General features: G+C 53.8%; 2 protein-coding genes across 4 annotated transcripts in view; both read left to right on the forward strand.

The window, feature by feature from the left end:
- LMF1 (lipase maturation factor 1) overlaps positions 1-9,595 on the forward strand; it is a 100,461-nt gene extending 90,866 nt beyond the window's left edge. The window contains exon 11 of one of the 3 annotated variants that reach the window (XR_002725681.1): positions 8,526-8,746. Coding sequence is in view for 2 of the 3 variants with exons in the window: in XM_023189139.1 (XP_023044907.1) it covers positions 8,526-8,700 (175 nt within the window). In the remaining variant the exon portion in view is untranslated. Of the gene's footprint in view, positions 1-6,130 lie in introns of all 3 variants that reach the window. The other 2 variants (XM_023189139.1, XM_023189140.1) reach the window with 2 other exon arrangements.
- LOC111524068 (collagen alpha-1(I) chain-like) lies at positions 6,980-8,732 on the forward strand. Its single transcript, XM_023189141.1, has one exon. It carries the CDS (start codon positions 7,018-7,020, stop codon positions 8,134-8,136), a length of 1,119 nt encoding a protein of 372 aa, XP_023044909.1. The 5' UTR covers positions 6,980-7,017; the 3' UTR covers positions 8,137-8,732.
- Positions 9,596-13,114: the final 3,519 nt, after the last annotated feature.

Below are 13,114 nucleotides of genomic sequence, written 5' to 3' on the forward strand. Positions count from 1 at the left end.
CCAGCCTGGTCAACATGGTGAAACTTCATCTCTACAAAAATAAAAAATTTGAGTATGGTGGTACACGCCTGTAATCCCAGCTACTCAGGAGGCTGAGGCAGAAGAATTGCTGGAACCTGGGAGGCGGAGGTTGCAGTGAGCAGAGATCACACCACTGCACTCCAGCCTGAGCAACAGAGCAAGACTCTGTCTCAAAAAAAAGGAAAAGAAAAAACATGGGTAAACACAATAGACCTTCCTTCTCTTGAGTTCCCAATCATGTTTGATGGTTAAGCAAAGGCTATAAAACTGTCCGAAGTAGTTCAAAGTTTGTGTAGAGGAAGTATTTAAGATAATTATAAATGGATGAGGGCAAATGGACATAGAGGTAAGGTTTCTATACTAAACTTGAAGTGGTAAAATGACATCAGTAGACTATAAGTTATGTGCCAAGAACAGCCAGTAAAAAACAACCTATACTAAGATACATTGGAACACACTATTTACAAATCAAAATAGAATTCTGAAAACACATAACCCATAGGAAAGCAGGTTGGGAAAAACAAATCAGAAACAGAACAGATGACAAGAAGTAGAATAGTGAACTTTGTATTAAATGTTAAATGGTCTAAATAAACCAATTAAAGGATAAAGATTGGCCAGGTGCAGTGGCTCACTCCTATAATGTCAGCATTTTAGGAGCTGAGGCAGGTTTATCACTTGAAGTCAGGAGTTCAAAATCAGCCTGGCCAATATGGCAAAACCCTCTCTCTACTAAAAATACAAAAATTAGCCAGGCATGGTGGTGCATGCCTGTAATCCCAGCAACTCGGGAGGCTGAGGCTACAGTGAGCCAAGATCATGCCACTGCACTGCAGCCTGGGCAACACAACAAGACCCTATCTCAAAAAAAAAAAAAAAAAAGATAGTAACTTAACTATATGCATAATGAGCTTATGCCCTGATAAATCCAGCATAAGTTGAAAATATAAGTCAAAATGTGTTTAGTACACCTACCAAACATTAATCGTAGCTTAGCCTAGCCTACTACCTTAAACGTGCTCAGAACACTTACATTAGACTATAGTGGGCAAAATCATCTAACAGGCCTATTTTATAATAAAGTGTGGAATATCTTATGTAATTTATTGAATACTGTATGAAAGTGAAAACAAGATAGTTGTCTGGGCACTCAAAGTGCGGTTTCTACTGAGTGCATATCACTCGCACCATTGTAAAGCTGAAAACCTATCAGTTGAATTCTCATAAGTTAGGGACCAACTGTATAGGCAGGTTGAAAGTAAAAGGATAGAAAAAAATATCATGTGAATATTAATGAGAATAAAGGATTCATAGCAATAAAGGATTCATAGACGTAGCAATCCTAAGTGTGTGCACTAAGCACAGATCTGCAAAATATGTGAAGAAAAAGAACTGAAAGGAGAGCCAGACAAATCAACAATTACGCTTGGATGCTTCAACACCCTTCTCTCGACAGCTGATAGAATAAGTAGATGGAAATTCAGCAAGAACGTAAAAGAGCACCATCATCAACAAACAGGACCTAATGATGTTTACAGAATATGCCACTCATTGAACTGAATCATAATGTCACATTTTCTGGGACGTAGTTAAACTAGTGATGAGAAAGAAAGCATCAAATACATACATTAGAAAAGAGACATGAGAGGTTAGAAAAGAGGGAAGATCTCAAATCAATAATCTTACCTCAGCTGGGTGCCGTGGCACGCACCTGTAGTTCCAGCTACTCGGAGGCTGAGGTGGGAGGGTTGTTGGAACCCAGGACGTTGAAGCCAGCCTCTTGCCATGAGGCAACACAGGAAGACCCCATCTCTTAAAAAAAAAAAAAAACAGAATAATAATCTAAGCGCAAGATTACATGAATAACTAGGAAAAAATTTAAAGCAAGGAGCAGTAAGAAAATAAAAGCAGAAAATGAAATTGAAAACAATATAGAAACTTACTGAAACAAAGAGATGGTTCTTTTAAAAGACCAATAAAATCAGCAACCCTCTAGTAAGAATGACAAAAGAAGAAGATACGATTGCCAATTTCGAAGGTGAAAAAAAGAAGCCGAGCACAGTGGCTCATGCCTGTAATCTCTGCACTTTGGGAGGCCAAGGCGGGTGGATCACCTGAGCTCAGGAGTTCAAGACCATCCTGGCCAACATGGTAAAACCTCGTCTCTACTAAAAATACAAAAAATTAGCTGGGCGTGGTGGCCTGTGTCTGTAATCCCAGCTGCTTGGGAGGCTGAAACACGAGAATCGCTTGAGCCGAGACTACACCACTGCACTCTAGCCCAAACAATACCATGAGACTATGTCTCGAAATGAAAAAGAGACATCACTACAGACCCTGCAATCCTGAAAAGGATAATAAGGGAATACGACAAACATCTCTACATACATAAATTTTATAACTTGGATGAAATAGACCAATTTCTCGAAAAACAGAAACTACCACAACTCACTTCGTATGAAATAATTTAAATAGTCCTATAACTAGAAATTGAATTTGTAATTTTAAACTCCAAAAAGAAATATCCAGGCTCAGATGGTTTCACTGGAGAATTCTAAGATTAATTTCCCAGAAAATAGAAAAGAAGGAAAAACATCAATTTATGTTTTTTGTTTTTTTTTTTTTTTTTTTTTTTTTTGAGACAGGTTCTCACTCTGTCACCCAGGCTGAAGTGCAGTGGCACAAACATGGCTCACTGCAGCCTCGACCTCCTGAGCTCAAATTATCCTCCCGCCTCAGCCTCTCAGGTAGCTGGGACCACAGGCCCACACCACCACGCCTCACTAACTTTTTTAGTTTTTGTACAGACAGGGTCTTGCCATGTTGCCCTGGCTGGTCCCAAACACCTGGGCTTAAGCAGTCCTCCCACCTCAGCCTCCCAAAGTGCTGGGATCACAAGCATGAGCCACTGTGCCCAGCCTCAATTTATTTTATGAAGCTAGTGGTTCTTTGATACCAAAACCACACAAAGATAATATGAGAAAATAATATTACAAGCCAATATCCCTCAGCGGTATGGACACAAAATTTTTTAACAAAATATTACTAAATAGACTGGGCACAGTGGCTCATGCCTATAATCTGAACCCTTTGGGAGGCTGAGGCAAGCAGATCACCTGAGGTCAGGAATTCAAGACCAGCCCGGCCAACATGGTGAAACCCTGTCTCTGCTAAAAATAGAAAAATTAGTTGAGCTTGGTGGCTCACGCCTGTAATCCCAGCTACTCCGGAGGTGGAGGTTGCAGTGAGTGGAGATCATGCCACTGCACTCCAGCCTGGGCAACAGTGAGACTCTGCCTCTAAAAAAAAAAAAAGAAAAAATTACTAAATAGAATTTGGCAATATGCAACAATTCTACACCATGACCAAGTAGGGATTGTTCCGGGAATGAAGGTTGGTTCCCTATTTAAGAATCAGCCGGTGTGATCCACATGTTACCAGCTAACGAAGATAACTCACATGATCACATCTGTCACTGTGGGGAAAGCACTTGACAAGTTTAACATCCATTTATGATTTAAACCTGGAAAAATAGAGAAGGAGAGGAACTTCCTCAGCTGGATAAAGAGCATCTACACAAGCCCTGCAGCCAGCATTCTACTCGGGTGGAAGGAATCACCCTTCACCATTCAGATCTGGAACAAGAAAGGATGTCTGCTCTAACCATCGGATCCAGCACAGTGCTGGAAGCACTGGCCACTGCAATACGTCAGGACAAGGAAATAAAAGTCATGTAGATCACAAAGGAAGAAATGAAACTGTCCCTGTTTACAGATGACATCGTTGTCCTTGTAGGAAATCCCAAGGCATCCACCAAAAACACACCTAGAATTAAGTGAGGCTGGGTGCAGTGGCTCACACCTGTAATCCCAACACTTTGGAAGGCCAAGGCAGGCCAGTCACCTGAGGTCGGGTGTTTGAGACCAGCCTAACATGGAGAAACCCCGTCTCTACTAAAAAAAAAAAAAAAAGTACAAATTAGCTGGGTGTGGTGACACATGTCTGTAATCCCAGCTACTTGGGAGGCTGAGGCAAGAGAATTGCTTGAACCTGGGAGGCAGAGGTTGCAGTGAGCTGAGATCGCGCCACTGCACTCCAGCCTGGGTGACAGAGCGAGACTCCATCTCAAAAAACAAGAAAAATAGTGAGTTCAGCAAAGTCAGAAGACACGAGATCAACATAAATGATTCAGTAGTATTCCTGTATACTAGCTATGAACACACAGACACCTAAATTAAATACGCAGAACCACTTACAACCACTCCAAAAAGTGAAATACTTAGGTATAAACCTGACAGAACATGCGTAGAACTTATATTGCTGAAAACTGGGCAATGCCGCTGAAAGACATCAGCTCACACCTAGAGAGACGGCCACGTTCGCGGGTTGAAAGGCACAACAAAGTGGAGATGACGGTTCCTTCCAGATTGATGGACAGGTTTAATGCAATTCCTGTTTAAAAACCCTAGCAAGATGTGTTAATGGGTAAGGACAAGTCATCCCAAGTTTTCTACGGAAATGTAAAGGAACTAAAATAGCTAAAAGCATTTTGAAAGAGAACAAAGTGGAAGGAATCTCTACGCAGTTTCACAACACAGAACCACAGTAGTCAACACAGTGTGGTACTAACAGAGGGACAGACATGCAGATCCATGGAACATAACAGAGAACCCACAAATAGACCCACACAAACATGCCCGGCTGAATTTTTTTTACAAAAGCACCAAAGCAATTGCATGGACAAAAACAAAACCTTCAACCCAAGTCTTACCCTACACAAAAATAACTCAAAACAGATCCTGGACTTCAATGTAAAACATAAGACAATCAACTTTCAGGGCCAGGCATGGTAGCCCACACCTGTAATCCCAGCATTTTGGGAGGCCGAGGTGGGCAGATTGCTTGAGCTCAGGTGTTTGAGACCAGCCTGGGCAACATGGCAAAACCCTGTCTCTACTAAAAATACAAAAAATTAGCAGGGTGTGGTGGTGCATGCCTGTAGTCCCAGCTACTCGGGAGGCTGAAAGGCAGAGGTTGCAGTGAGCCGAGATCGTACCACTGCACTCCAGCCTGGGCAACACAAGAAAACAAAAACAAAAAAAAACTTTCAGGAAAAATAGAAGAAAATCTTTGGGATATAGGGTCAGGCAGAGTCATTATACTTGATACTAAAAGGATGATCTGTAAAAGGAAAAATTGATAAATTGTAATTAATTAAAATTAAAAGCATCTGCTCCATAAAAGACCCTGTTAAGAGGACAAAAATAATTTTTAAGCTACAGACAGGCAGAAAATATTTGCAAGCCACGTATCTGACAATAGGCTAAAATCTGGAATATGTAAAGAAGTTTCATAACAGTAAAATAATCCCATTAGAAAATGAGCATGGACAGGAAGAGACATTTCACCAAAGAAGGTCCACAGATTGCAGATAAGCCCAGGAGAAATGCCTGTCATTAGGGAAGCAAGAACCACTGTGACACCACTCACACCCATCCCGTGACATTGCTCACACCCATCCTGTGACACGTTGCTCACACCCATCCTGTGATACTGTTCACACCCGTCCCGTGACATGTCGCTCACACCCATCCCGTGACATTGCTCACACCCGTCCTGTGACATCGCTCACACCCGTCCCGTGAATCGCTCACACCCATCCCGTGACACATCGCTCACGCCTGTCCCATGACATCGCTCACGCCCATCCCATGACACATCGCTGCACACCCGTCCCGTGACACGTCGCTCACACCCGTCCCATGACATCGCTCACCCATCCTGTGACACGTGGCTCACACCCATCCCGTGACACGTCGCTCACACCCGTCCCGTGATGTCACTGCACACCCATCAGAATGGCTGGAATAAAAGTAGCAACAACCCCACATGCTGGCAAAGATGCCGAGAAATCTGGTCACTCAGCTGTTGCTGGGAGGGTAAAATGGCTCCTCAAAAATGAAACCCGAAATTGCTGTGGACTCAGCAGTTGCTTCCGTGGACGTTTAAACCGGAGAGTTGAAACCCAGGTTCACGCAGAAACCCGTGCAGAGGTTTACGGCAGCTGTAATAGACAAACACTGCAACAAGCTCAGCTGTCCTTCCACAGGAGAGCAACCGCACAAACTCGGGTGTGCTCACGCCACAGACGCTGGTCAGCGACAAGGAGGAAGCCTCCATCACGCGACCTGGCGGAACCAGAGAGTTGGCACGAATGAGGATGGACTGCCCTGCGGGTACATGCCACAGCGTTCCACTCCTACCACGTTCTTGAACTCATACAAGGAGGCCGAAGGGCGGGGGTGGGTGCGGAAGGACACGGGGGTCCGGGCTTGGATGGGGCCCATGTCTATAGTCTCAGTGTCAGGCCCTGGCTGGGATCCCTACTATAGCTGTGCCAAGCTGTTGCCAGTAGGGTCTGTTCAAAAGGGCCGGGAGATCCCCTATTTTAAACACTCAAGCCTTCTGGGGGAGGTGCCATGGCCTTCTCGGGTACTTTGCAGGAATGAAATGCAACCCTTCAGGCCGCTGGGGGCCTGGGGCCCCTTCCCACCAACCTGCCAGTTGGCACAGAGGCTTCTGACCCTTTCCAAAACCCTTTCCAAACTGCAGTTCCAGCTCTTGATGTCAGAGACCAGGGCCCGGACCCCCAGGCTTTGACCCTGTCCTGGGAAGGAGCAGGAAGCAAGAGCAGGAATTTGGGAAAGATGGGCGATCCCACTGCAGAGGCCTTCCCGGGACCCCCATCCTCCCGGCAGGGTTTGGGAGAGGGTGCGCCTGCGTGGGGTCTGCATTGCCCCAGCAAGGCCCAGGAGAGCGTGCGGGGACCATGCTGCCAGCACAGCCCAACGCCCTCACGGCCGCACCCCAGCCTGTCCCTTCAGCTGCTGCTGAGCTGCTCAGAGGTCGGTCTTGGGGTCCAGTGTGACCTCTGCCTGGCACCACCTGGCTCAGTCCCCATGCTGGCCGCTGCCGTCCACATAGCCAGGAGCGACCATGGCGGCCTCGGGCCCAGGGGGTCCAGAAAAGACCCCTGAGGCCCAGGGCCATGGGCAGTGCCCTCCTGGAGTAGACAGGAGCTCCCAGCTGCCAGCATCGCCCTCAGTCTTAGCTGCCCGGGAGGTTTTCCAAAGGCCCGACCCCACTCCTCTTGGAGCCGCTGATCCCTCTCTCCCATCAGGCGCCTCAGGGACCCTCCACCCAGAGGGTCTCTGCCTTCCCGGTTTTCCTGGGGCAGTTCGGACTTGGGGGAGAGGAACCATCATCCGTCACACCCCAGACCCAAACAGACCCAAAGCCAGGAGGAGCAGGGTGGGCCCAGAGGCCCTCATCCTGCCAGCCCAAGGGGCACGGCCCAAGGTCTCCACCCGGAGCCCCGGGGGCACAGCTGTGTGCAGGTCACCAGAAGCCCCGAATAATGACAGCGCCCCAGAGAGTGGGCACCAGGCCCCGGTGCCGTGTGAAGCCGCCAGCACTTGCCTGGGCTCATTCCAGGGGCCATCAGAGGGCCCTGTCACGGCTGCACCCTCACACTCACCAGGCAGCTGGGGCCCAGCTCTGCTGTGGATCCCAGCCAGGCAGCAGCCGGCCTGCGGGCTGAGACGCTTCCGCTCCTGCTGCACAACTGGGAAGGGCCTGGAGGCCGGGAGCTGGCGATGGCCACAACGCCGTCTGGTGCCTTCTCCTCCGGGGCAGCCAAGCAGCCCTGGACACGAGGGGCTTCGTCTCACCCCCAGGAGAAAATGCCCAGTCCTCCGAGAGTCTAGTGAGGGCTTGCCAGCCGGGAACCAAGACCCAGCGTGGCCTAAACCAGGCCCGGCCACCATGGTCAGGCAGGACCTTACACAGAGCTCAGCAGAGAGACCTGCGCGCTGCCGCGGTCCAGAGGAGATGGAGGAGGGGCCTTCCTCCCACTCGGGCCTGTCCGAGGAGAGAGGCAGCCAGTATCTCCACATCTCAGGCAGGAAAGGGCCTGAAGCCCTGGGAAGCAGAGGCTGTGCCCTCAGGAAACAGGTCCCAGCCTGGCTCCCTCACAGCCTCGGGCTGCCCTGTGGACCGAAACCCCCAGGCACCTTACGGCAGGGCTTGCCTGACTGTGGAGATCCCACGCCGTGAGCAGCAGGTTCCTCTCTGCGCCTTCCCAGGCGGGGGGCACTTGGGACTCAAACTGGGGCCTTGGGTACTTCCTTGGGCCTGCTCAGTGCCACCCTTGAAGCCCCTGGTTTTCCCCGGGCCGGTCGCTCTGCCGTGTGGGCCCTGCTGAGTCTCTTTTCCCGGAGCTGCCCACATCCGCCCTTCCCCCTGGCTGCACTGTTCCCTGCTGAGGGTGCGGACTGGAACAGTCGCCCTGCCCGGGGTCTGCCTGTGCTCGGGGTGGGGGCTCCTCATGCAGCCGCTCTGTCTGTGAGGACCTGTGAGCAGCTGCAGCTCAGCAGCAGGCTGAGGAGCCGGGTCAGGGGCTGGGAGTCCCAGCAGGCCTTGGGCTGACATGTGCCCCCTTGCAGGTGGGTCCGAGGAGAGCACTACAGGTACAAGTTCAGCCGTCCTGGGGGCAGGCACGCCGCCGAGGGCAAGTGGTGGGTGCGGAAGAGGATCGGAGCCTACTTCCCTCCACTCAGCCTGGAGGAGCTGAGGCCCTACTTCAGGGACCGTGGGTGGCCTCTGCCCCAGCCCCTCTAGACGTGCACCAGAAATAAAGGCAAAGACTCAGCCCCTCGGCAGCTCAGCAACGTCTGCCCTTCCCTGCGCCCGGCCCAATCTCGGCACCGCCAAGACAGACGTGGAGAGAAGAGCGGTGGGAGCCAGCCCCCAGCGCAGGGGTCCTGGGTGGGGTCTGCTGTCACACACTGTGGCGGCTCCCTGGCCCTGCCCGCCTGGGGCCCCACATCCTGGCCAACCCTTGTCCCAGGTGCCAGCCTTCTCAGGGGGCTCTGATCTCCCGTCCGTCCCACCCTCCTCCCAGAGGCCCAGCCTGGGGCTGTGCCGCCCACAGGAGTTGAGACGATGGCCATCCTGACACCTTCCTCCACTACAGCCCTGACCACAGGTCCAGCCAGGGAGCTCTCGGGGTCCCCAGCGTCCCAGGGGCTGGTTTCTGTTCCCCCCTCAATGGTGTGTTCCCAGCCAGGTCCTGACCCTCAGAGCCGAGTCCCCGTCACGTCTGGGGCAGCCGAGCCCTTGCCCCACGGGGAGCTGGACACGCCCGGCCTGGATGTGGGGTTGGACGGGCCATTTTCTGTCCTGTCCCTCATCACCCCCGCCACAGCCTACACGCATCCCACCCATGCAGGCACACACAGCCCATGCACACGTGTGTTCTGGGCCCGGTTTCATCCCCCAGTGACTGGTGTCTGTGAGGTGCAGACGGACACACCACACGCCCAGCCCCACCCTCCAGGCCGTGACCACGCTGCCCCTGAGGCCTTGACAAGGCCCCTCAATCACAGGACAGCCGGCCGCGCACACTTTCGTCATCGTCGGACAGTGTCTACTGCATGTTTCTCTGTTATTCCTATTCTTATGCCATATCTACTACATATTTTTCTACTCTTCCTATTATACCATTTGCCAGCTTGCTCGAAAACAAACTGCTTAAATGAAGTTCTTGTACCTCCCTCTCTTTGGCAGTGGCCATGCCCTCAGCCCACCCTCCAGTGCCAGGGCAGCGGGTGACCGAGCGGGACCCTGTCTTTGGCAGTGGCCATGCCCTCAGCCCACACTCCGGTGCCAGGGCAGCGGGTGACCGAGCGGGACTCAGGCTTTGGGGGTGGAGAGGTGAGCAGGTGGTGCTTTGCCTGGCGACCCTTCCAGTGCCCGCTGTGTGCGGGAATACTTGGAGTTAAATGGGAACGGGCGGGGGTGCCGGCCCTGCTGGAAGGAGGCAAAGCTCTGGGGCAACGTCTCCCCACCCAGGACGCTGTGAGGCTGGGTCCCGGGAGAAGTCAGAAGTGGGTCCCACTGCAGGACAGAGGCCCTCCCCTATCCCCAAGCCTGGGGGGCGGCCACCCACCCCTTCCCCGTGTCCATCCACGATGCCCAGAGCCGTGATGCCCGTGGCTGAGCCACTGTGGGGGGCCCCAGTGGGGACAACACGGTGGTTCAGGCAGAGGAGGCCGGCTGCGGTGGGCACAGTGCGGGTCTGTGTGGAGCCCCCCCTCGGCCTGGCCGGGGGGCGGCCAGCCCAGGTGCGAACAGAGAGCCCGTGTTCCAGCTCCCGGGGAAACAGGGCACCCTGTGTCTGTGGAGGGACAGACAGGGCCTCAGAGGGACACACCAGGAGCCAGCCAGTCTACTGGAGCAACCACGCGGAGCTGTCAGCCACAGGGGCTTGGGCAGCCCTTCCTAGGGGGCTTCCCGGGGGCTCTGCCGTTGGTGGGGCTCAGCCCTGTGGCACAGCTCAGAGGCGGGCATCTCGGGCAGCGGCAGGAGTTGGGACCCGAGGGACCCATCACCTGGGAAAGGCTGGTGCCAAGGGGTGCCCCTGCCCAGCCTCTGCAAGGGGGAGGCCAGGGGAGCCAGCAGCCCTCCGTGCCCCCTGCCCGGAACCCTCCCATGTGGCCGCTCTCCCCATGGTGGGTCCCAAATCCCACAGCCCCTCCTCCCGGGCTCCTCCACCCCGCTCCAGGCTCCTCTTGTCCCAGGGCAGCTGTGCACCACTGGTCTCCCGGGGACCCCGCGGTGGGGCTGCAGGTCCTGGGCAAGGGGGCATGGGAGGAGCCCACAGCAGGAGTGACTGGGCAGCCTGTTCACGGGACCCACAGCCCAGAGGCTCTGCAGCACCGTCCTGGGACCACGGGAAGGGCCTGCAAGAGTCCTGGAGTGGGCACCCTCATCCTCCATCAGGGACAGCAGCTGTGACTTCCCAGGGGACCTGGCAGCGGGGTCACAGGGCGTGTGGGGCCAAGTCACACAGTATGAAGCGGACCAGTGCCCGTTAAGCGAGTCACTTGTGGTGTGGAGTGCACTCCCGAGGCTGTGCGTCCACCACCCACTCCGGCCCATTTCCATCTTCCAGACAGAGCCCTCAGCCCCAGGGAATCCGTCGCACGCCTCTGTGGGTCTCCCTGTTCAGGACGCTTCATGTAAACAGAATCGTGGCCCTCAGCCCTCCCATCGGGCTTGTCGGCTTCTTCCCCTGTGTCTGAACTCCCTCCACAGAGCCTGTGCGAGACGCCCCGCCCCCCGCCGCCTGTGTTCTGTGTGATGGAGGGTCCTGCCTGCCGGTGCGGGGCAGTGAGGCCAGCGGCCCCCACAGGTCGACCGATGCCTGTGGTCAGGAAGTCCCCTGGGACCCTGGGGGCGGAGGCCTGGGCATCTGAAGGGGTGCTCAGGGGTGGGGGCCATGGTGTGATCTGCCCTCCCCCTCTCAGCCAGCCTCGGGGGCTTGTCACTGTGGAGGGCAGGTCTGCTAACACCCCTGGGCACCCCACCAAGGTCATGAAAATAGGGGGGCCCCCGGACCCAGCTGGGGGCCTCGGGGACCCACTCCGTGGAGCCCTTGGCTCCGACCTGTGAGTGTCCAGCCCTGCTCGGGGAGACCCCCTCACCCAGCAGGCAGAGGGGCCCTAATGGTGGGGGTCCAGTCTCTGGATCCAGAGTCCCAGAAACGTCCACTCACCTAGGGCCGACAGCTGACCTGAGGTCAGGTTGTGACAGCCTTGGCTGGAATGGTGCCTGCAGTCTCTGCAGACCCAGAGCCCGTCACACCTGACCCTTCCGAAGCTGGGTTCCCCTCACCCCATCAGTCCTTGGCAGATGGTCCCAAGGCCTCACCGCACTGAGCCCGTCTCCCCCAAATGTCTGGGGTCCCTGTGTGGTCAGGGCCGTGGGGCCTTTGCACTAGCAACCACTGCCGGCACCCACATGGCAACCCCCTGGCTCCCCGGAGCTTGCTCTATGCTCTGACACCAAGCTGCCCCTGGTCCTGCGCCAGGCCCTCAATGTGGGTTTGCTGGGTCAACCATGGGCCTGGGGGAAGGGAGAGGCACCCTGGAGTCCCCGGAACAGCCTCCCTGGCTGGGTCAGACTCTCAGCCATCCTCACTGCAGCTTGGAGGTCTCAGGCTGCCCAGGTCCTCATCTGGGCAGGAAAGTTTGGGAGAACGGCGGCTTTAGATCAGCAACGCACAAGAATACCACAGATGGTGGCAGCTGGCCCACAGTGGCAGGAAAAACTCCTTGTCAAAACAGTGTGGCAGCAGCACGGAGACCTAGAGAAGGGCGGGGCACAGTAACCACCTGAGAAATTGTCCCACGCATGCGGCACATACCTTCCAACAACGACGACCCAAGAAATCGCCCCACACACACAGCCAAGTACCTTCCAACGAGAACAGCCCGAGAAATCGTCCCACACGCACGGCCGGGTACCTTCCGACGAGAAATCGCCCCACACGCACGGGCTCCGAGACCATTCAACGGGAAGACGATGGTCTTTTCAGGAAATGGTGCTGGGAAAGTGTTATCTCCACATGCAAAACAATGAATGAAGCTGGCCCCTTACCTAACAGCATACACAAAACTTAACCCAAAAAACAGGATGAAACACCTAAACGTAAGAGCTAAAACTGTAAGACTCAGAATAAAACCTGGGAAAATCTTTATGACATCGGATTTGGCAGTGATTTCTTGGCTATGACAGCAACAGCACCGACAACAAAACAGAAAATAAACTGGATTTCATCAAAATTTGACATTTCTGGCAGGTCGCAGTGGCTCACGCCTGTAAACCCCAGCACTTTGGGAGGCCGAGGCGGGTGATCACCTGAGGTCAGAAGTTGCTGACCTCAGGGGTTGCTCAAAATGTTCAGTGTACATGGATGACCACGTGGCCTCGTGATCCAGCCACCTCAGCCTCCCTAAGTGCTGGGATCACAGGCATGAGCCACTGCGCCCGGCCTGGGCTGCACTTCTGAGTCCCTGAAGCTTCTACTGTGTTTATTATGAAGAGCTGAGCTGGGGCTTGTCCTCCAACACGTGCTAAGGAAGCGGGAGGAGACTCGGCTCCGTGCAGGGCCATCATGGCTCCTGGCATCTCTGCCTCTTCCATCTTATTTTGTGTTTCTGCTGATGGTCGACCCCAGGCAGCCTGAGCA

Source organism: Piliocolobus tephrosceles, chromosome 17 (assembly GCF_002776525.5).
Source record: "Piliocolobus tephrosceles isolate RC106 chromosome 17, ASM277652v3, whole genome shotgun sequence".
Lineage (NCBI taxonomy): Eukaryota > Metazoa > Chordata > Mammalia > Primates > Cercopithecidae > Piliocolobus > Piliocolobus tephrosceles.

What these genes read in the sequence shown, in the direction of transcription:
- LOC111524068 (XM_023189141.1), top strand. Translation starts at nt 7,018, where the DNA reads ATGGCGGCCTCGGGCCCAGGGGGTCCAGAAAAGACCCCTGAGGCCCAG.